Here is a 23,248-nt window from a genome sequence, read left to right as displayed (position 1 = left end):
TTTTAGGCACTTTTTATTTTCAAAAAAAAAAATTGTCGTTTATATATATAAACAATTTCATTCTCTCAAAAAATTCTACAACTATACAGCTGTTTGCTCCATTATTTGCATAGGAAATGACCACAATACAAAAATAAGAGGGAAAAAGAAGCAAAACAGCAACCAATTTATGCTTTTCCTGTAAGTATGTTTCCACGTATAAACATTTTGAAGCCTCTTACAAAATATTTACACCATTTGTCATCTATGTACACGTTTTTAAGAGAAACTTTTCTAACAAACAAAACTATAATTTATCAAGTTATGAAAATTTTCTAAAAAAATTTACTATATTACCACAAAATAAATAAAGATAAACAATATTTTAAAAACAAAATTAAATTTTCATTTCAATTAAGACCCCTTTTGGCATTTTGCTTATTTATTCTGCCCTTTGGTTAACAGCATCAGTGTCACATTACTATTTTATATTGCATATATGTAGCACTTACTTCCTTAAGTTTTCAACATGTCATTTATAATTAAAGGCAGACACTGAGTCAGTGTTAACAATAGATTAACTAAACTGCACTGTAATTTAGGTAAAATTACTGTGTCTCACTGTATATTACATGCAAAGTCCACATAAATTGGCATTTAAACCAATTGTACTGCACAAGCAAACATCTCAGTATATGAAAACTGCATCATAAATTCAACGTTTCCGTATATGAAAACTGCATCATAAATTCAACATTCCCAAGTGAAAACTACATATGTCCTTCTTTTTCAAAAATGATACTGTTTAGCTTATTGTAAGATGTTTTAACTTTTGAATATTCTATCTTTAAGCTCTTGAGTTCACAATTTATATAAAATGTAGCTTGTATTTAAAATAAACAATCCGATTTTAATCAGTGCATGAAATCTGCTTTTGAAGTTCATTTGAGTCATTTATTTCTACCTACCACAGAAATGAATTTGGTAAGGTTTTACGAGGTATCTTACCACAAGTTCTAACTGTAAATGTATTCATGGTTATTTTCAAAAGAATTATTTATGATTTTTTCCCCAAAAGAATCTTAGAAAACGTGTAATAAACTATAAAGCTGATTTGCATATTTACAAAATTTTGAATAGCAAATATAGGCAACTCATATAAAAAACAAAACAAAACAACACATTTGTTCAATGGCTATTTGTGAATTGCCAGGTATGCTGCGTACCTCTAGAGAATTATCTTAGTATTTAAAAAAAACTCCTCTGATGTCAAGCAAAATCTTGACACACAATCCAGCTGTCTTCTTGTGCCCAATGGACTCGGTTGCTAAACACTGTCACATTAAATGGTGGTGCTTTGGGAAGAACACTGCAAACACACCCTACACGCCCAGCCCGCGCTGAGATGGGGCTACCTGTCTGAGATGACGGCATCTGCCTGGGTCAGGCCAGCATATAGCAAGCATTCCAGATTCGGACAAGGACCAAACACTTTGGTATTAACACAATGTATTCCCTGTTTTCTCAAATATACAAAATATACATTTCCAGTTTTGTGTTTTCATTTTCTTTTATATATATATAGAATTAATTGTGTAGTTTAAAATTTTGCCAAGTGAGCTGTGTGGGGCAGGCGGCGGAGGATGCACGGGCGGCGGCGCTGGCAGCTCAGTTCTGGTGCCTCTTCATGTGCAGCGCCAGGTGGTCGGAGCGCGAGAAGCTGCGGTTGCACACGCCGCACTGGAAGGGCTTGGCCCCGGTGTGCTTGCGGTAGTGGCGGGTCAGCTCGTCCGAGCGCGCGAACCTCCAGTCGCAGCCTTCCCAGGTGCACTTGTAAGGCTTCTCACCTGTGCAACAGACCGAGAGGGGAAGGTGAGCGGGCGGCTGGCAACCCCGGACAAGGCAGGTTAGTGTTGTCTGCCAAGGGGTTTCTTTCAAACTCAGGCTCTACGGAGGAAGGTATGTGGATGCCTGATGAACTAGAAACCGCTCAGGGCATCTAGCGCAGAGATTCACTGTTTTGCAGAACAGTCCTTAATTAAGTATTCTGTGTACTTTTGAAGAAGGGAAAATGGAAATTGTAAATGTACAGGGTTGGGAGGGGGGTGATAAATTAGGAGTTTGGGTTTAACCCATATACACGGAACTATATATAAAACAGGTAACGAACAAGGATCTGCTGTATAGCACAGGGAATTGTACTCAATATTCTGCAATAACCTATATGGGACAAGAAGCTGAAAAAGAATAGATACACGTATAAGTGAATCATTTTGCTGTACACCTAAAACATTTGCTAAAACAAAATACTGCAAATCAACTGTACTTCAATTTTTTAAAATCGTCTAAAAATTCTCTTTAAACAATTTTTAAAAATAAATGTGCAGGATGAATCAGCGCTCATATTTTTATGAGCACTGAACTGCTCCCTTGCACATGTAAATCCATGAGATGACTAGATGAGCTTGAGCAGCTTTATTACTACTGTGCCAATATAATTTCTATACCAACCAACCCCAACTGAATCAGTGCAGGACTAATGGCTCTAAGGTGGCCAAGGGAGGAACAAATTCAGGAGTTACAAGAAGGAGTTGCTCACATCACCAACTTAATGGACCACAACTGCGATCCTTTACTGCAACAAAGTGGTCCTAAAAGTTTCTACATTAGCCACTGTGAAACGCCAGCACATAAGCCAGTTCACTTAACACACGGCTTTCCAAAATGGACTAGAGGGCACAGGCTCTTTGAAGTTCACTCTGGTACACATACATTCACGTGTTCCCATTTTTCAGACTGAAGCAAAACAACTAGGATAAAGATTAAAGTTGAATGGTGTTAAAGCTTTATGCATTTGATATTTAACAATTTCTCAACCAGATCAGGAAGTCTGGTACCAATAACTTAACTGTGGTGTCATGACTCTTTAACATTTGCTGATATGTACATTTAATTTCCCTTTGCAATGCACTGCAGCAGAAAGACTATCAAAATTCATTCCATCGATGACTTGTCAAAAGCATATTATATGCCAGGCACTATCCTGAATGCTTAGGAGAAAACAAAAATGCCTGAACTCATGGAACTTATACATGTAATATATAAAAGCCTCTAATTCAATCTTCCTATCTCTCTTCACTTCAACAGTGAATTGACATCTGAGCCACCACCCTACCCCTCTATCTGAGCCACTTCCCTACCCCTCTGCAATCTGTATTCTTCTTAATGTTGTCTAAGGTTGCTAGTTGCTGGTAACCTTTCAAAACTACTCAATATTGACAGCCCAAAAGGATTCTGCCCACAATGACACGCAAAGAAACTCCCAGGTTTGTCAAAGGCCTGTGCTGTTCCTCATACAAATAAAATTAATGTCACCTTTAAAAAAAAACATGACATATGATCCCTTCTCCAGGGAATCTTCCCAACCCAGGTCTGCTGCACTGCAAGGAGACTCTTTACCATCTGAGCCACCAGGAAAGCCCATACTATTTATAAGGCAGCCTTGATTCTCAGTTTTAGAATTAATCCTATTTAAGATAGTGTATTCCTCTAAATAAACCCCAAGACCAAAGAATCTCTCACTAAGCAATCACTAGTAGTTCCTCTATTGATGCTTAACTTGGTTATAATTTTCTATGAATTTAAGATGAGAATTTGTGAGGTAAATTTGCATCTTAAAGTACTGCTGGCTTACTGCTGAGTTTTTTTTTTTAATGGAAGGATAACAGCTTTACAGAATTTTGCTGTTTTCTGTCAAACCTCAACATGAATCAGTCATAGGTATACATATATCCCCTGCCTTCTGAACCTCCCTCCCATCTCCCTCCCCATTCCACCCCTTCGGGCTGACACCGAGCCCCTGTTTCAGTTTCCTGAGCCATACAGCAAATTCCCCTTGGCTCTCTATTTTACATATGGTAGTGTTAAGTTTCCATGTTACTCTTTCCACACATCTCACCCTCTCCTCCCCTCTCCCTATGTCCACAAGTCTATTCTCTATATATGTTTCTCCATTGTTCCCCTGTAAATAAATTCTTCAGGACCATTTTTCTAGATTCCGTATCTATGCGTTAGAATACGGTATTTATCTTTCTCTTCCTGACTCCACTCTGTATAACCGCTGAGTTTTATATAAATAGCTTTTGAAAACTCTGAATAGCCAAACTTTTAAATTCTTTAAAATGTTTTCTTCTGCTAGAGAAAAGCCCGCGTTGCTTTGAACACTGGTTACTTAGTACCACAGTGAAATTCAACTACCTTTCTCTGCCTGATATAACAGGATCATATTCAGGAAGTTGTAAGATTATTCAACTGAGGCCAAATTTTAAAAGACGTTGTCCACATCAACCGAGATTTCCACAGTTTGTGGTTAATGTATTTTTGCTGTCCTGATAACCAGTGTGACTGCATAAGGGTCACATAATTCATAACATGACCCCACAACAAAACCCCATAAGGACAAAGACAGAAGGCCCAGAGCAGCCCTCGGAATTTTGTACCAATTATTTCCCAGGGGGTTTCTCTTTCAACTCCTGGCGTATCCTTGAGCCACCCTTCCCTTCTCCCTCTCCTCTGGCTCCAAACCAACACACAAATACTTTTTATGTTTTTAATTCCCTTTTTGGTTCCTATTGGTCCATTTTAAAAATGCACACCTCAACTTCCTGAAGTGTTTTTTTTTCCTCCCTCTTAGAGTAAATTCAAAGAATTTAAGCTAATACACTTAAACCTTTTAAGTAACCAGAAATAAACCACTTTTCTTTTGCTTATATTCATGTATGTTTAATACACAGAAATGTCTCAATGCCAGTAGTACATGTAGCTATCACTCCTGTCGATGTAAATCAAACAGAAAAAGTTTTTTTGTACACAAGTGTTTGTTCTTGTTCCCTGTGAAAAATAAATCACCAAAACAAACAGGTTGGCTAAATACTTCACTGTCATTTAACGCGAAGAGAAAGCTATTTCTGATGTCTGAGGCAAGGGAAAAAAAATTCCTCAAAGTGCCCTGATTTAAAAAGGAGTCATTCTAGTCTTTTGAATTGAATAATTAAATGGCAAGAGAACTGAATTTTCAAAGTTTATTTAAGAAACAAGGGACACTAGACTCTTTTTGTTCACTATTTTTATTGGCTAGGAAGCAATAAACTGCATCAGTATTTTTAAAAGTTTACTTTACTGATTGGTTGAAAAACGGTAGCCATGGAAGTTCCTAAAACAGTTGGGGTTTTGCTCTCAATTTATACACATCTATAGAGTATTCAGCCAAGACTACTACCAGTTTCTGGATGTTAGTTATAGGGCCGGAGTGTTACCACAGAAGCAAGGACAACTGTTCCCCACTTGGGGCCGTTTGTATGGGATTTGTTCAAGTGTCAACACCGCTCAAGTAAAACATTGTAGAGGAAGCTAGTACCCAATTTCTGGCCAAATAAATAGCAGATTCAGGTCTTTCTTCCTCAGCCAGAAACACTATGCATAGTACTTCTGGGAAACCAAACTAACTTCCTTTAAGTTATTTCAACAGGGTAGAGCTTTCAAAAGTTTAATTGGATTTTTACAGAATCTCCTTCCAATACCACCAATTTAAAATATTTAGTTAGTTAAGCTCTTTCAACATCAACTGTATTTTTAAGTTGTCATGCTGTTAATGTGAAACTTTCCAAAGGCAAGAAGAAAAAAAAGTGACCAATATGTACAGCACAAAAAACAAGCTTCAGCGTTATCTCAAATAAAGTATATACTTTCTCATTGTCTTATAAAATTACCAGGACTCTTTTACTAGAAATCCTTAATCCTTTTTTTTTTTTTAAAAAAAAAAGGTTAAATATACATATTGTCCATACTGATGAAGTCAACTAATGTTAAGCAAAACCATTACCAGGAGAAGGAGGGAGCAGGCGGAAACACACACTGAACATACTCGTATTTCATTCATCCTCAACAACAACTCCAACAGTTAGAAGCACAACAATGAGGTCATGTTGAGAAGCCTGGCCTGCCCCTTTTCCTCCATGTCCCAGTTATATCCTCCATTAGCAAACACTGATACAGGCTCTATATGAATGATGTAAGGAATACACAGATATTGTTCACATTTATTTAAAGATTCTAAAGCCATTTGTGCAAGTCAGTTAACGACTAGCCTAATGGACTCAAAGCAGGCCTTAAATCCCAGACTGCCTGAAGCACAGGACACACCCTGGCTGAGCCAGCCCCCAAGGAGACCCACCTTTCAGAAGGTGTGGAGTTCTGAGAGTTGTCCTACGCTGGGACGGACAACCCCCAAATATCACCTAATGATGGCTCTCCTTTACCCTAGGGTAAAGGAACCTTAGCAAAAGGAGAAGGGGACAACAGAGGATGAGATGGTTGAATGGCATCACCGACCCAATGGACACAAGTTTGAGTCGACTCTGGGAGCTGGGGATGGACTGGGAAGTCTGGCATGCTGCAGTCCATGGGGTCGCAAAGAGTCGGACATGACTGAGCAACTGAACTGAACTGAAAGGAACATCAATGAGTTAGCAGTACATGTTTGCTAAGTATCTGAAAAGTCTTTAGTGATGAACTTAAAAATCAGCTATTTTTTTTTTTTCTGTTGAATAGACTAAAATATGACTTATGAATCTACCACACTAGAATGGGAAGTTTCTCTGCTTGGCTGAACATGTTCAATAGATTCACACTAAGGCCTTTCCCTAGAATGTTCTACATATATTCTTCTAACAAAAGAAAAGTATCATTGATGGAAATATTTATCTTATTTATTTTAGGTAACCTTTCCGTTACAGAAAGTTTGTATATCTGGTTTCCTTCCTGATGCTAAAACTAAATCCAATCAATTATATTTGATAGAGGTCAAAAATCAGAATTAAAGTCAACGTTTAGTAAAGGAGAGTAATATGTAATAACAATCATAACCTGTACTAGGTGACTTGCAAAACGCAACAAATAAGGCTTGGTCTCTGGCCTCAAATAGCTTAACGTCCATATTCTATTCTGACTGTTAAAGTGGAACAAATTATTTCAATAGTCAATAGTGTGTTAGTCACTCAGTCGTGTCTAACTCTTTTGTGACCCCATGGCTCCTCTGTTCAGGGAATTCTCCAGGCAAGAATACTGGAGTGGGTTGCCATTCCCTTCTCCAGGGGATCTTCCCAACCCAGGGATGGAACCTGGGTCTCCTGCATTGCAGGCAGATTCTTTACCATCTGAGCCACCAGGGAAGCCCCCCTTAAGCTTATTTCTTAGAATTTGAGCCCTTGATGTACAAAATGAGCTTATTTCAGGAGGAAAATATTTTCATGCAATTCAGTAATCATCACTAGTTCCTATCACTAGAGACTTAAGGAATTTAGATTCTAAAATAGTATACATTCTAATAAAAGGTTTAAAAAAAAGAGAAGCATTAATCCCAAGATTAAAGAAACTCATAGGGAAATATTAGATATCTTTAAAGTGAGCACATAAAGTAAGGTGATTTGGGCTCATTAATTCATATTTTTATATATCTATCAGTAATTTTCTATTACAATTTTTTTTTTACTAAAGGTCACTGCAGTACATATCCTATACTTGGCAACAGAAGGGCAGGCAGTTCATTTCAAAGATTTTTATCACTAGTATTTGCAAAATGTACCTAGTGTACATCCTGGGCTTCCCTGGTGGCTGAGATGGTAAAGAACCCGCCTGCAATGCAGGAGATCTGGATTCGATTCCTGGGTTGGGAAGATCCCCTGGAGAAGGGAATGGCAACCCACTCCAGTATTCTTGCCTGGAGAATTTCATGGACAGAGAAGCCTGGCAGACTAGAGTCCATGGGGTCGCAAAGAGGCGGACATGACTGAGTGACTTTCACTTCACTTCACCTAATGTTTACTTGATAGAGTATCCCTGTCAATACTGTGCTCAGTTTAAGGAAACTAATTAAAAGGCTATATTAAGAAATTCCCTTCTTCTTGTGTGCTTGTCTTTAAAACGCTGACTCACCTGATTCCTTCCAAAAAACCTATGAAGACTCCAAGAGAAATCATTCCACTTCTCTGTATCCCCATCATCACTTAAATTTGATCTAAATGATTGATCTGTACTGGCACAGATACTGCTGAATGAAGGCTTCAAACAACTGTATTCTGCCTCCTTAACTAGCCATGAAAGTTCCTCACACACAGAGACTGTCTTCTATTGCCATACCTCCTTATGCACCTTTGGTTAATCAGTGTGTGTCCTAAGGCTGACCAACTTGGGAATTTTCATTCATGAAAAGGCGGGAAGGTAAAAGAGACGGGAAAGCATCTAGTGTAAGGCTACCATACAGTGTCTTTTTTTTACCACGGCCTCACCTGCAGCAGGGTTTTGCCTGGCTCCTTCTGCCGAGGACCACTGAGTGTTATCTGACTAAACGTGCATTTAGGCGAGAACCGTACTTTTAGCCTCTTCAGAAGGACCTGTTCCGAATCAGTTTATTATCCCTCCTGAAGTTGTACAAGGGTAAATCAACTCTACGTAAACGAGTTTTCTTTTCCAGAATTGGACTGGATTTGAGGAAAACCAAGAACTGTGGAGCCCCTCATGCTGGTCAAAGACAGACAGAACAGGGGTGGGCATGCCACCCGAGGCGGCAGTCTCTACCCCAGCAGGACCGATCCTGAGGCACCTAAGCACCCCCGCTACTTCTCCTAACTGTCAGTTGCTCAGTTGTGTCAGACTCTTCGCGACCCCCTGGACTGGAGCCCACCAGGCTCCTCTGTCCACAGAATTCTCCAGGCAAGAATCCTGGAGTGGGTAGCCACTCCCTTCTCCAGGGGATCTTCTCAACCCAGGGACCCAACCAGGGTTTCCCACATTGCAGTCAGATTCTTTACCATCTGAGCCCCAAGGGTTCTGGACAAAAACATCCTCTATCATTGATAGTGTTAATGAAATACCAGCTCCTGAGTCTCCTGACAGAAATATGACATTCAGATTCACTTTCTTGTAATAAGAACCCCAAGTAAAATTTTTAAACAGTAAAGTCTCAGTGAAATATTTTACCTTTCTTAACCAAAATAGAGAAATTCTGTATTTTCATTTTTCTAGTACTGAATGAGTCCTAATTAATTATCCTTTCCTTAAATTTGCACTTAATGTGGTTATCTTGACCTGGAGATTCTTCCCAGCTCTAAAAGGTGTGCATTTATAAAGTAGTCACAGGTATATTCTTCTGTCTGGATGTTTTTTAATGAAAGTTACCTATGGGGCACTTCTAAAACAGCAACTCACCTTAATCAGAGTTGTAAGAGATTCTTGGATATAAATAATACAGGCTGACAGAACAGGAATGCTGCTACAGAGATACTTGCTAAACTAGGACATTACTTTGTTTCTAATCTTTCACCTGAAAAGATGTAGGTCATCAAGTAAACAGCTACTACATTCTATAAAACTAAAAATATCTGCCAAAGTAAAAACCTTTGGTGATTAAAATATTTTACTTTTAAAAACACTACTGTCCTCACTATCTTCACAGCTAATTGTTTCTATCTCAACTTCAGCAATTCTATTTAGTCCATTTACAAACTATCTTCTCCCACCAATCTATAAAAACAAAAGGGAAGAAGAGATTCTCTTTGGATTCTCGAAAAATCAGTCAAAAACGTTTGCTTAATCAAATTATACCTCTTAACCTTCCATATGCTTTATCATCTCAAAACAATGTCAATTTCCTATGTAAATGTAAATGTTTTTCAGATGAAAGAGCAAGTCCCAGAAGCAAAGTTAAACCTTTCCATGAGTCATTAAAAAGAAATTGTTTCTAAGCTTCTATGCTCATAAATACCTTTCCAGGCATCTAAACCAGTGACTCTCTTAGAGCCAAGGGGTTTTTCTTTTATGTTTACTTGCACTTGTCAATATAGAAAAATAAATTTCAAAGCTGCAAACAAAAATAAGAATGTTTAACTGGTAATACATAACAGGCTAAATAGGATACTTTTTCCTGCAGTTTTCAAATATAAACTCAAAAAAATCAGTACTAATTTCATCCTGCAAAATTTTTTCACCTCTACCAACACTGATCTGTAGCTCCAAACTGCATGATCTCCACTAAGGTTATATACATATATATGGAGACATATGTGTGTATACACATACATATATAAAATCTTATTCTGATTTTAACTCAATCATTTTTAAGGAAATGAATTCCTTTCTATATTTTTTAAAATGTTTTACCACTTCCCACAGTTCCACAAAAAAAGGAATAATTCATGTTCAAAACATTTTGAATGTTTTCTATTTGTGGGGAAGTGCTGCAAATGAAAATACCTTTATTATCAACATGGCCAGTATTTTAAAACAAAAATCTGTACCTAAAACATTCAATGGATAGTAAGTGTAGAGCAAGGAACTAGATAGGAATTTATACCTAGGGATTTTTTAGTACCCAAACTGAAACTAAAATCAACTGAGCAATAAATCTCTAGCAGAGATTATGTATTTTGAAGTACACACAGTACCATCTTAATATAAATGTCATTAGAAAAGTGTTCTACACAGGAAGTGAGGCAGCAGGTGGAAATTTAGCCCCTTTACAAGTAGTCTTGGGCTAGAAATCTTTCCAAGGCTTACTGTGAAATTCTTTCTTAAATAAGGAATCCCGAATACAGCTGTGAGATTCTAACAGGACAGCGCTTCACTCACAGTCCACTTCGTGTTGTTTGTTATTTGTATGTTTCCATTTTCTTTTTTCAGGGTGTTTCCAATTGTCCTTCTCTTGTCAACCAGTGGCAGTCATTCTGGGATCATGCAGTCCGCATGTAGCAGCCTGGGCACAGAGTCTGATCGGAGGGCGACTGAGTCCGACGCCCAGTGTGTGAGCTGCTCGCTTCCTGCCCTGCTCCAGGTAGCTGACACATGACCATAAAACCTTACCATACCCTCTTTTCCCAACTGCTTTACCATATACTCCAGGGTTAAGTGCACAGCCACACATGTGACTAAAACTACTCAGATTTCAACATCTGTATTCAGAGTGCACTGCTTCCTTTTTCAGAACTCTTTCTTTAGAAAGTAAGTACTTTTACTAAAGTGTAAACACAATTTTCAAAGAAATTTCCACACTCAATGTAAAAGCAGCGTTTCAACTTATGGGACTCAGGCATACCAAGAAACTAGCATCAGGTGATAAATGTTTTCAATTTCTTGCCAATGTGTTTTTTAAAATGCTGTTAAAAGGACAAATATTTTTATTTGGAAATATACACATACACTTCTTGACACTGTTGCCTAAGTAGCCACACTTATTTCTAATCAGAGGCATGAGATATACATATATATACACACACACACACACGCTAGAAGTAACATACAAACACTTCCACACAGGTAATAAGGATAACCCTAAAGGCCGATAAGTATGCTATCACATACATATAAAGACACAGCATGCTTTTTACAATTTTTCCCCTAGAATAGAAGCAATACCAATTTCAGTTATTTTGTCTAACCATATAGTGTTTTGTATTATTTTTGTATATTCTTTCTGAATAAAGAAATCAAAATGTATAAACTTAGAAAAACTTGAATGCTATGAGACTTCTAACTGGTATTTTCTACTCTCTCATCTCGAATTTTGTAAAAAAAAGTCTTGTTTGGGAAAGACTATGTCCTTATGTTCGGTTCATAAGTCAAGAAGCATTTGCAATCTAAAAATCCAGAATAAGCAATTAAACAGAACTCAGGCGTAGGTGGTTTTAATTGCTTAAAACATTTTAAAAACATAAGGTAACTTGACATTTTAAAGCAATTACAATTATTTTCTAAAGAAATCCGAGGGTCGTGCACATTCTGCCTCAAGTGGCAATCATTAAAAAATTTTTACATCAAAAATACAATATCAACATTCCCATATAAATGTTTAAAGTCCTGTAACAAAAAAAGCTAATTACATGAGAGAAGTTATTTAGAAATACCTGGGCCTTTAAAGGAAGAAGGAAAAAAAAAACTTCGCTAGCTTCAGATAAATTCATTAAAAAACGACAGGGTGGGGAGGATGCAATGAGAGCGCACAGGTAATTTTCAAAGGCATTGTGTAGAAACTAAAAATGAGGAGAAAACAACCTCAATGCTCTATGATTACCCAAGAACGGGTTTAGCCAGATGAACAAGTCTGCCACAAACCCTCCTCGAGGCATCTGAAAGGCTATCAAACAAAACTTTATTAAACTGGATTACGGGGTTTCTCTCACTCATCAGATGTCGATGGACACACATTTACGATCGTGTGGAAGTCGATGCATGGGATTCAGATTAGGCCTAGATCTTCTTTTTAGTTGGTTTTTATCTTTTTCAGTATAAGCATCGTTAAGACAACCCACTATTAAATTTCCCTGCCAGCAGGTCAAGTTCCAGAATCCCAGGTATAAGCATTCAGAGTACTAAACCCTGCCAGGGGTTGCAAGGCCATTTAGATATGCCCTGACTACATCCCAGCAATAAGCAGTTGATTGCATCGATATATGGAATCACGCTCCTCCTTTATTAGGAGACTTTAACCTCAGGAGAACCATTGTTTCCTCCTTCCTATCTCCCATTTCAAGGACTTTCAAAGGACAAAGGACAAGAGCTCACAAGTTCTGAAGTTATTTCCTCTTCTCCTTAATCATAATTCAGGTAAAAACCCATTTTCAACCTTTCTTCCTAAATATATAACGTATATTCTATAAAAAGATAGTTTAGCATTTCTATAGAGACTGTTTTCATGGTCTTTTCATTTGTATGCTGAAAACTTCAGATTGAGTTTACATGCTTAATGGGTGTTGATTTAAGTATAAATATAACTTCTACTTCGGGATTGGGAGATAGCCTTTTGTCTCCACCTAAAAACTTCAGGTTGAAACAACTCACTGGTTTCAGAGATGTCTTTTCTTTAAAAGCAATTTCTCAGAAAGCCCTGGAATCCACCATATTGTCGCCAACACTTATTTAGATTTTAAGTAGTATTTATCACTGGAATATCAAGCAATACTTCCTAATGCGCATATGAAATGTATGCAGCCATGTTCCTCTTTGAGCTCTATCTCAGCACTGACCTTTGTTCAAAGGCTTTTACTTTTTAATGCAGCAGTTAGAGATAACTACTTCATTTATCAAAACTCAATTTCCATAGTAACATCTAGCCTGGGGAGATTCAAGTCCTCACACTAATCCAGCAGCCCATTCAAAGGAACTGTTGAATACTTTGGTTTCCATAGCAATGATGGAATAAAACATTTTGCTAGGTCATTGCTTTTATTAGCAAACTTATTCTCTGAACTTTAGGTTAAAGCTGCATTTACGGAGAGGAAAAAAAACACAATCACTTTGTATAGGTTCTTTCCTTTAAGCCTATCCTTTTAAGAAAATCACTAATGGTAACCACCCATAGTTTTAAAAATACTTTGGGTATTTGGAGGTTTTTACAGCTTGCCACCACCTAATTTTGTCCTCAAATAAGTATAAAGTTTTGAAATTAAAAAGCATTTTAAAATGAGTGTATAGATCTGACAAAAGTTTTTATAAAATTATAGGGGCTAAACATTTCAAACACGGATGAGATATTAGCTGGAATAAAGTCTCTCCAACAACTCTAAATAACTTTTAAACCACGACCCTAGTTTTGCCTGATTTTAGTATTTTTCAATTTCCACCCCACCTTTTACCAGCAGGGAAAACATGCTAAACACAGATATTTTAGGCTCAAGGTGAAATTAAGATATTTTATTAAGCAATTACGCTTTACCTGCTAAATGGAAAAGGCTTTAGTGTTTGATGTAGTTTTATAGAAGCCAACTGATTTGTTACAGAGGGAGAAAATGAGTTACATTTTTTTCCTTCAAGATAGGAATAGCAGTGCCATTAAAGTTTTAAAATCCATTAGTAAACATCGTTGTTTATGTTTGGGAGCAATTAATTCTATGTGAGGTGACAGGGCAAGGCCTTAATGAGGGAACATCAGCCTTCCTGGAACCAAACTTTTTTCACTGAATTGAATTTTGAGCCAAGCCAGTGCTGAAAAAGGTAAGCCATTAAAAAATAAAAGTTGACAGAAGAAAGAAGAGATCAAACACGTGCTGGCTTTTAAAAGGATGAATACCACTTATACTATTTACACAACTCACAGAATTAACAAGAAAATTACATACCAGTATGAGTCCTCAGGTGAGCTTTTAAATGAGAAGACTTTGTATAAACTTTTGTGCAGCCTGAAATAAAGGAGAAGAAGAACAGCGTGTCATTCTGGAGATCCTTTTGAAATCTTTACATCTGATGATTCAGTGTTTAAAATCAGGTTTTAAAGATGAAATCTCTCATGCAAGGAGATATTTGAAGCTTCAGTTTTAAGAGATGTTTTAAAGCATACTCCCCTATTACCTGATTAAAGGTATAAAGTGATTTGCTTTATGTTTCACTTTAGCAGAAAGAGAGCAGACAATCAAGCCAAACTACAAATGGGAAATCTATGTTTATACCAGTAGGTGCTTTATACTAGGTAACACATACCTCAGTGATTTAAAAAATTTTAATGGCTCTAGAGCTGACAACATTAAACCATTATCCAAGATGACTGCAATTTTCTGTACTCCCACATTTCTTGTTTTTTCATTTAGTATGTCATGTCATATCATGTACCACAGTCAATAAATTATACCCTGTATTAATCATAAACTAGCTTATGCCAGCAACTTGTAGATATATTCATTACCGTCATCAATTTATATTTTGGGCCACATATCTCATTCAAGAAACAGCATACGCTCACATGCTATCAGAACCAACCTTGAAATCTATTCTGTAGATGGTCTTGTCTTGCACCGACCCACTCTTCATTACCACCCCCTTTCTTTCCCCCTATGTTACTTAAGTAATCCCTTTCCAGGGTGCTTAATTTAGAATTAAGAACTCCAATTTAGATTGCTACGGTAAACAAGGCAAGTGTAGCAAGATTCTCATGTGTTTAACATTAAAAAGAAGAGCCCAGTAACTTTTTTCCCGGTAATATTCCAAATTTTTTTTTTTACTACATCAAATAAGCACAAAGTAACTAAACGGTTACTTGGGTAAGGCACTGGAGACTGGGATGGGACAAGAGCAGAGAAGGTCAATCTTTTTTAACTGTCAACCATTGCTCTCCCATGTAAAGTTGGAATGGAAGGTGGAAAATGGCACACACGAACACACACACTGATTCTTTAACCAGGTAGTATCACATACCCGGGTAATCGCAGTAGTGGATGCGCCGTTTCTCCAAATCGGGGTTACTCCTTCTATTGTATCTGACAGGCTGGATGTTTTGCGAAGTAACTGGCAGGGTGGCAGGTAAATTTGGATTATGAATTGCCAGTTTAGAAGCAATAGTAGCAGCATAGGATGGAGGTGGGGTTAAATTCTGGAGCATCTCTGCTTGTCTATCTGGACTTCCAGGTTCTGAGCTTGGTGGTGACGGGGGGAAGTAAGTGGCCTGCTGGGGAAGAAACTGACTTGGCATGGTGTATGTGCAAGGGGGCATGCTCTGGAACTGCTTCATGGCGGTCGGCGGGACAGCGGACGCGTGAGTGTTAAGGCCTGCCATGGCGGCCGACATTGAGACGTTAAGAGTGTCCATTACTGCTGTCTGGTTGGTAGAACTGGGCATATCTAGATCCGGTGTATTCAGGAGCTGGTACAGATGGCCCTGCTGGGGAGGGACAGAAAGATGAAGGTCTGGTGTAGGAAGTTCTTGTTTGATGAAAATATTGTTCACCTCTGGAGCTGCGGTCTGGTGGGAGCTGAATATGCTGGTGAACTCGGGGAGGGCCTGGGTTGGGGCCGGAGGAGGGGCTGTCGTCTCACTCTGGTGGCTGAAAATGGTAACAGGTTCTGTCTTGATGTGTGTTACGCACGGTCTCTGGGATTTGTAGAGGCCAGTTCTCAGGTGAGTGATGTCAGGGAGGAAGACGTTCATGTTGATACTGTAAGGTAACCCTTCACTGTCAGTGAAGAACTGGTCTACGACTGAGGCACTGTCTCGTCTATACTTTTTATGTTCTGGAATTATAGAAACTGGAGGAAGCTGAGGTGTCAGGTACTTCTCCATTTCACATCTTGTCTAAAAAAGAAGAGATAGAAACATGCATAATCCACCCAATTCATCATCTCGGGAAGAACAAATTGTGCTTACTAAAAATTCCCCCAACAATCTCTATGAAAAGTACCAAGGCAAACTCCTAAGTGTTGCTTGTAAACATATCAGGTTTATTTGTCAACTGTTTAACAAATGGTTCACCAAAAACCTTACGAAACTGTGTATAACAAGTGTTTGGTAAAATCGCCCCCCGTTAACCTGAGACAAAAAGTGAAAGAGACAAATCAAGAAGAAAAAGGAAGCAAAGAGAAAAAAATATTCCTTTCTGATGCAATAATAAAGTATACTTGATCATCACTCATATACAAGGATTCTCTGCTTCATTACAACAGAAGATACAGTACTGTAATAAGGCCAAATTATCTCTCTTCATGTCATATAGGTAAATCCAGTAGTTAAAAAAGAAAAGGGAAAAAAAAAAAACTTCAGTAAACCTTTACGGTTAAGGTTAATATTGCAAAATTTCTTTTTTGCTTGGGTACATATTGCTGAAATAGCTAATAAAAAACATATTCTTTGGCTATTTAAGTGCCTTTTCCAGTTTACAGTTCAGTGGAAACTTAAATTCAATGTTTTGAGCAAAACATAGTATCCACTGAGAGAACAAACTAACTTCTCCTTCACCAGTTTGATCTAAATGTTGATTTTAATCAGCAGATTCTGTAATTGGTTAATATGATAATGAAATGTTCCTATTCATATCCCTATCTAAAACAGATCTTTAATTACCTAGGGGAAAACCATTCCTTTGGTAGAGTGGTGCTAAGGGGCCGTGGGTGGAGAGAGTCTGCTAGTAGCCAGCACAGTCATCAGCCAAACATTTATCTGTCCTTCTCAGTGGGCCAATGCTACATTCCCCCTCACCCTGTAAAAAGCTCAGTCATCCCTTATCCTCCTGTGTCTTCCAAGCAGCAAACTGACAAATACCCACATGGTTTTAAAATGGTGATTTTTCTTGAGGACACAATCCAGCTTGTAACTGGTCTCCTCAATCTTTTGCAGCTATCATCTTTCCTAGTACAACACAAACTTCTAAAATTTTTAGCACTGAAAGGAAATTTCAACAGAAACACACACATAGGAAACAACACCCCAACTAGATGCTCACAGAACTATTAAGCATGGCATTTTAACAAGTGAATAAGTCTTTTCTTTTCTTTTTTTTTTTGCTACTACTTAATTTCAGCTATCAGACTCCGAATCATTTTGTGTGGATATAGATTCGGGTTTCCCGCAAAGACACAATTTAAAAATAAAAACGCGCTGGTCTTGTGAGTCACATCTCGGACAAATGCCACTGCCCTTGCACAGCACGGCGACACTCGCAGACCCCCGGAGCAGGAGCTGGGTGTAGAGCAAATACACAGTATACCAAGGAGCTATTAAATGAGGCGTCTTGAAATAAACCGAACTAAACCCTTTCGTGCGCTTTGCTCCCATGGTGGTTAGTGGTTTCTGATTTTAGCTCTTCCAGCTGTTTGCATGTGGGTATGTTTCCAATTTTTTTTTTCCCTGGGACAGGCTAAAAGTCCCGGGAAGTTTTTTCTGGGCTATATGACTCCCTGCGTGGGCGAAAGAAACAGGCGGTTGCTCTAATTCGGCTGCCGGGCAAGTGTAAAAGCCAACTGCCAGCTTTCAACGCGGCTCCGGGAGGAAATTTACGCGCACATGAAGAAAACAACACCTCCCTGTCCTTCTTTTTTTTCTCTCTTTTCTAAGAAAAGATAAGCGCTCCTACACCACCTTAGCTTTTCTAACTCTCGTTTCTCAAAGGAGCCCTACGATCGGGTCTAAAGCAGGTTGCACCAAGCAATACAAAACTAGCACCCCGAGGGGCCTCCTTCCAGCGCTCCCCCCGATTTGCGTTTCCACTGAACCCGGGACGCCGTGGGTCGGGACAGCGGGTGACCTCCAAGGCCAGGGCAGCGGGAGGCGGCGGATTTAGGGGACACATGGAATTGAGGACCGGCGTGAGGAACGAGCTTTCATCCCCCAAATGGTAGAAAAACAACTAAGGTGCGCGTGAGCACCAGTTCCCTCCTGAACCTCTCCCGGGCAGAGCTGCTAGGGCAGACTCCCCATAGACGCCCCCTCCTTCGGGTCCCCCCACCAGGCCAGGAGAGCAGGGCGGGGCTGCCCCCCAGCCTGGGCCGCGGGGCGCCCCGACGCGCGCCCCAGCCTGGAGCGGCCCCTGTCGCCCGCGCGCCGCAGCGGCGGGACACGCCCGAGGCCCGGGAGGGAGGCGGAGGGAGGGGAGCGGCTCTTCCTACCTGGACCAGCTCCTCGGCGGGCAGCCGCGGGCCCGCGGCGGGCGGCGGCGCGGGCTGCGGCGGCGCGGGCTGCGCCTGCGGGTGGTGGTGCGGGTGCTTCAGCTCGTCGCCGGCGAAGAGCGCCGCGTCGCGGGCCGGGTTCGCGGCGCCCAGCACGGGCTTGAGCTGCGCGAACACGGGCTCATCCTGCGGGGCCGGCGGCTGGGGCACGGGTCCCAGGCGGGCGCTCATGGTCAGCACCCGCGTAGCCATGGGCACTCGGGGGTGGGGGGGCGGTTCCGGGCGAGGGGCGCGAGTCGAGCGCGCTTCCCACGTCGCCCACGCTGCTCGGGTCGGCGAGCTTGGCTCCGGACGGACCCCTCAGCTCACAAGCAGGCGCGGTTTTCAAAGGCGCGCACGAAAAACCAAACTCTTCCGCTCTGCCACGCGTAAACGCCGACGTCCACCCGGCGACCACTTTCTCCCGTCCCGCCCCACCGCGCTCCCTAGCTCCCCGGAGTCCGCTCCCGCCACTGCCTGTCTCCGAGAGCGAGCTGCTAGCGCGCGTACCTGCCCCGCGACTACTGACACTTGACGCCCGCCTCTATTTTACCCAACTCCGGGGAGGCGGGGCCAGCCGGCCAGACTGGCAGCGCTCCGACGAATCCCGGGGCCCCGAAGCTGGCCGGGCCGGAGCGGCTAGCCTATGAAAAGGGAGAAGCTCGCTCAGAGCCCCGCCTCCGCCAGGCGGACCGCACCCCTTTCGGGCCACGAGCTTCGCGCGCAGGGCGGCCGCGCAGTTTGTACACAACCTCTCTGACAGATTGGGCTGGCGGAGACGGGGGCGGAGGGAAAAAGAAGCGAGTGGAATCTGGGGAAGAGAGGGAATTCGGGTGGAGACGTGGAGGGAGATCTCTTCGGACTGTTCTCTGCCAGGATTTGCGAGAAAAAGTGTTTTGCACGCCTTAGGTGTTGTGCAAGGACCTGAAACTCGCAAGTTGAAACCTAGAAGGCAGCTAGGTGGGGGCGCTAAGGTTTTGGAGAGTTTCGTTTAATGAGTGTGTATTTTTAAATATACAAAATGTACTTTTCTTTAGCGCAAAACTAGGGGCGGTGTGATAAACATTTAAAAACAGCTCTTGTCTCTATATATCTTTAGCAATGAATAAATCCCTTTAGCAAAGCAGATTTGGAATGTCCTGAATAAAAGGTTTAATGGCAGGTTTTGTTTTTTTTTTAAGTCCTTGCATAAAAGCTTGTTTTTTTCCCTTGCAGTATTTAAGTGGGTAGAGGTTTTCACACACATTTCAACTTCGTATCTGGATATGGAGAAGAGGGAGATAGGGCACATGAATTTTGAAGTTTTTAATATTTACACTGTTGATTCTAGCCAAAGCATGCAATCTAATTTAAGCACCAACGACTAAATGAAATGTATTTAAATAGACATTACATCTTTGACTTATTTTTGCTACCACTGTGTGTTCAAAAAGTGGAGTTTAATGTTTGCAAAACAGAAACGTAGCACCATTTACCTTACACTGTGGCACCTACTCCTACGAAAAGACAACCAAAAAAAGTCACAAACGTGTCTAACGACACGCAGCAGCTCTGAAAACTGGGAATCCAAACTTATCGGAAAGTAAGCGAAAATATATCACTGTCCATTTACTGTGTTATAGTGGGAAGGTGAATTTTGCCAGCAATGACTTAAGGAAACCACTTTCCTTAATCCTTAATGTTCTTATACATGATTTTTATCTGGCTTATTGGGAAGCCATAACACTACACTGCAATAAAAATGCCTGGAATATTACTACATATGTACATATGTTGACAGCATACTATATACCATTAGACATTTTTACATCTACATCATCACTTCACCGTAAAGCAGCTTTTACAAAAAAAGTGTTCTTAGAAAAATGTTCTCCTCAAAGAGTGAACCTATCAAAAGATATGAATCTCTTTTCAGTGTGTAGAATTAAAAAATTAATACACACATAAAGTGTTATAGGTGTTTATTATTAGAAAACAGAAAATTAGGCTGTAAAATATCTTTTCTCCTTTTCATTCTGTTCTTATTAATGATTCATTTTTATGGCTGTGATCACTGTTTTCAGAGAATGGTTGATGACTACTTTCATGCTACCAAAGGATTATTTAATGTGTTTTGGCAAATTTTTTCCAAGCAAACAATCCCACACTATCCACCTTCATCTTTAAAAAGTTGCCCTGGAAAAAAAAAAAACTTGCTCTGATTTTCTCTAATACTGAATCCGATTAGGTAATTAAATAATTTAGAAACAGATTCTAGAATTGTTATGGGATTTAATATAATTTCAGAAAAAAATTGAACCTTGAAAGATTTTTAGTGGTTAATGCTACTAGCATGATCAAATCAGTGTCATATAGATAACTCTTAATAGAACTCTTATATTCTTTTTAACTTTAGATCTAAATCTAACTTACATTTAATACAAGGTGGCATCTATTTATATTTTAATTTGCTTTTAAGCCTATCTAGACCTTTCCTTTTCTCTCTCTCTTTTGTTGTTGTTGTTGTTTTTCACCGGAGTGTCAGGGGCCTGTTATTTCAACCTCAGCTTTCACTGCAATAAAATCCAGTTATTTTACTGGAAATGTTTCTATATTTCACACCATTTTTTGACATGTTTTCATTTACAAAAGTGTTTCCAATGCAAAAAAAAAAAAAAGCCTATTTGGTAAACTTTTTAATACAATGTATTTATAGTCCTTTAAATTTTTTTTCTTATTTCCAATTTTCTTAATGAATATAGATATGAACCTAGCTATGGTTGGGCTCAAAACATATTTATAGCAGAAAAGCGGAATACAATCTTTTTTGCTCAAACACAGTAGCATTTATTTAAATTTCATCTCTGACAGAAGGATTCATGAAATGGGACTGCCACTTTAAAGTAATGGTTTCTCTGAAATACCCAGCTCTGCAAGCTCACAGAAAATAACTAGCTTAGCACTGTACAATAGTACGGAAATTGGAAAGTAGTCTTTTCAGAGACATTTGCTATGCGGTTCTGAACGTATAAAAGACATGTTCAACCAAGCTTACTTGCTGTTGCTGTGAACACAAATGATCTAGCAGCAAACCTGCTTCTTCGACTTAACCAAAAGGGTTAAAACTTGATAAATATTTTTCAAATGTTTCAGGTTCTACATTGGCGTGAAGCCAGACAGTGTGAATGGACAGATCCTCAATTACTTTGAACTTTCTAGTTCTTTGCATTCTTTCCTGCTTAGTAGTGCTGTACCATTAGGGAAGATAGGAGAAAACAAAAAACAAATGTCAGGTTTCAAAAATCAATTAGTGGCCTGGCAGCGGTGGTTAACTGAACTGTTCCAAAACAGAGAATTCAGAGGGAAAGAAAGAGAAAAAGTTGAGTAGTCAAGTTAGGTAGGAGGGTAAGCATAGAAGCAGTGTGCATGCTTAAGTCCTTAGTCACTGGGCAACACAGATTTAGTCTTAGAATAAACCCTAAGTGTCACTATCTTTACGGGAATAAATATGCCTGAATGTGTGGGGGCTGAGCAGGCAGTCAGCCGTGGGGGAGGGGGAGATTTGAAGGAGGCAGTGGGAAAAAAAATGGATAAATAGCTTCTGAATGATGAGATGAAAGAAATATGAAACTATCACTAGGGTAGTGTTCACAGGAAGACACGGCAAAAGAAATATCTGTATTCAGTTGTTTGGCCAAAACCTCAGGGAGAACTTGAAATTAAAGGATCTTATTTTTGACAACACTTTATTCACTTTGGAAACTATTGATAAAATATTGCATTTCGGTAAAATGAGTGAAATTTCTGAGTGTTACTGAGCATGACACTGGTACTGAGCATGATACAGAAAAAGCATGACAATGAATAAAAATCTTTTTTTTTTTTTTTGATAAGGGAGTAAATTTTCCTCTAGGGTAGGAATATTCAATTTAAAGTGACTTTTCTTGATAATCATTGACTGTCCACCAAGTATTAGAATCTGTATCAGTAGAAACTAGGACATAATTATTGTCCTATATTTCACATTTTTAATCTTTTCATTAATGGCAACTGCTTGAAGCCACACATAAAAGTTTAAAAAAAATGTCACTGAGAAAAGAACACAATAAACAGAAGATTCAAATGAGATTCGTCAAAATTCAAACCTTTTTTACTCAAAAAAACTAAGACACCTGAGAAAAGATGTCCATTCCTTTTGTGATGAAACAATATGTAATTGAAATAAGATTATATACTTCTTTCTGTATAAATTAGAGTAGTCTTAAGAAAAACACTTCATATTCTATTTTTTTTACTATCTCAATCCCAGTTCTTAAGAAATTAAATTTTATATTTAAATTTGGATTTAAATGTGTTCTTCCTGAAATATTTCATAAAACTCTCAATGTGCACTTATTCCTAAATGTACTATAATTTATCCTATTTTTCAAACTCTAGTAATAGAAAAAAACAACAACAATATTTACCTTTTGGGGGCACTGGGATGCTTTTTCCACCTTGTGAGTATAATAATCAGACAAATGTAAACGCCTTGAACCAAGTTACAGGCCAGGCATACTGTAGCTTAAACTGTACAGTATTTGAATTCTGACTCTAAACTTGATAGGAAAGGTCAAGAGAAAAGTCCTGAACTGAAGTAGTTACGCCAAACAATCTTTTAGAACATTAAAGAGGCCACATCACCAGCATCACAATGAGCGGTGTTTTGAGCCAATTGCTGTTCATGTGATGACAAAGCCCTAAATGGTCCTAGGCTGTGAGGCACTCGTAATGCATGCTCAAGTGAACTGTGCACGGGGCATAAGGAAATACCCCTTTGGAGGTTCATTTATAAATG

The 23,248-nt window shown here is 39.4% G+C and overlaps 1 protein-coding gene across 4 annotated transcripts; it reads right to left on the bottom strand.

Annotated features, from left to right (window-relative positions):
* KLF5 (KLF transcription factor 5) lies at positions 1–23,044 on the bottom strand. Of its 4 annotated transcripts, XM_081550938.1 has the most exons (5): positions 18,529–18,955; positions 18,394–18,447; positions 15,214–16,087; positions 14,145–14,204; positions 1–1,826 (listed from the first exon to the last, which is right to left on the bottom strand). In XM_081550938.1, exons 1-5 carry the CDS (start codon positions 18,643–18,645, stop codon positions 1,648–1,650), a joined length of 1,284 nt encoding a protein of 427 aa, XP_081407064.1. In that variant the 5' UTR covers positions 18,646–18,955; the 3' UTR covers positions 1–1,647. The 4 variants fall into 4 exon arrangements, with proteins under 4 accessions (XP_081407064.1, XP_081407065.1, XP_081407063.1 ...); XM_081550939.1 differs by lacking the exons at positions 18,394–18,447; positions 18,529–18,955 and adding an exon at positions 22,878–23,044; XM_081550937.1 differs by having other exon boundaries at positions 18,394–18,955.
* Positions 23,045–23,248: the final 204 nt, after the last annotated feature.

This window comes from Giraffa tippelskirchi, chromosome 12, assembly GCF_054371585.1.
Source record: "Giraffa tippelskirchi isolate mGirTip1 chromosome 12, T2T-mGirTip1v1.2.pri, whole genome shotgun sequence".
NCBI lineage: Eukaryota > Metazoa > Chordata > Mammalia > Artiodactyla > Giraffidae > Giraffa > Giraffa tippelskirchi.
The sequence above is the reverse complement of the archived record's forward strand: the minus strand, read 5'-3'. Positions and strand labels throughout refer to the sequence as shown.

Excerpts from the sequence above, each read along its gene's own strand:
- KLF5 (XM_081550937.1), bottom strand. The coding sequence starts at position 18,645 with ATGGCTACGCGGGTGCTGACCATGAGCGCCCGCCTGGGACCCGTGCCC. Across the intron at positions 14,205-15,213 it reads CCACTACTGCGATTACCCGG|GCTGCACAAAAGTTTATACA; the intron begins GTATGTGATACT and ends CCTTTATTTCAG. Across the intron at positions 1,827-14,144 it reads TCACCTGAGGACTCATACTG|GTGAGAAGCCTTACAAGTGC; the intron begins GTATGTAATTTT and ends TCTGTTGCACAG.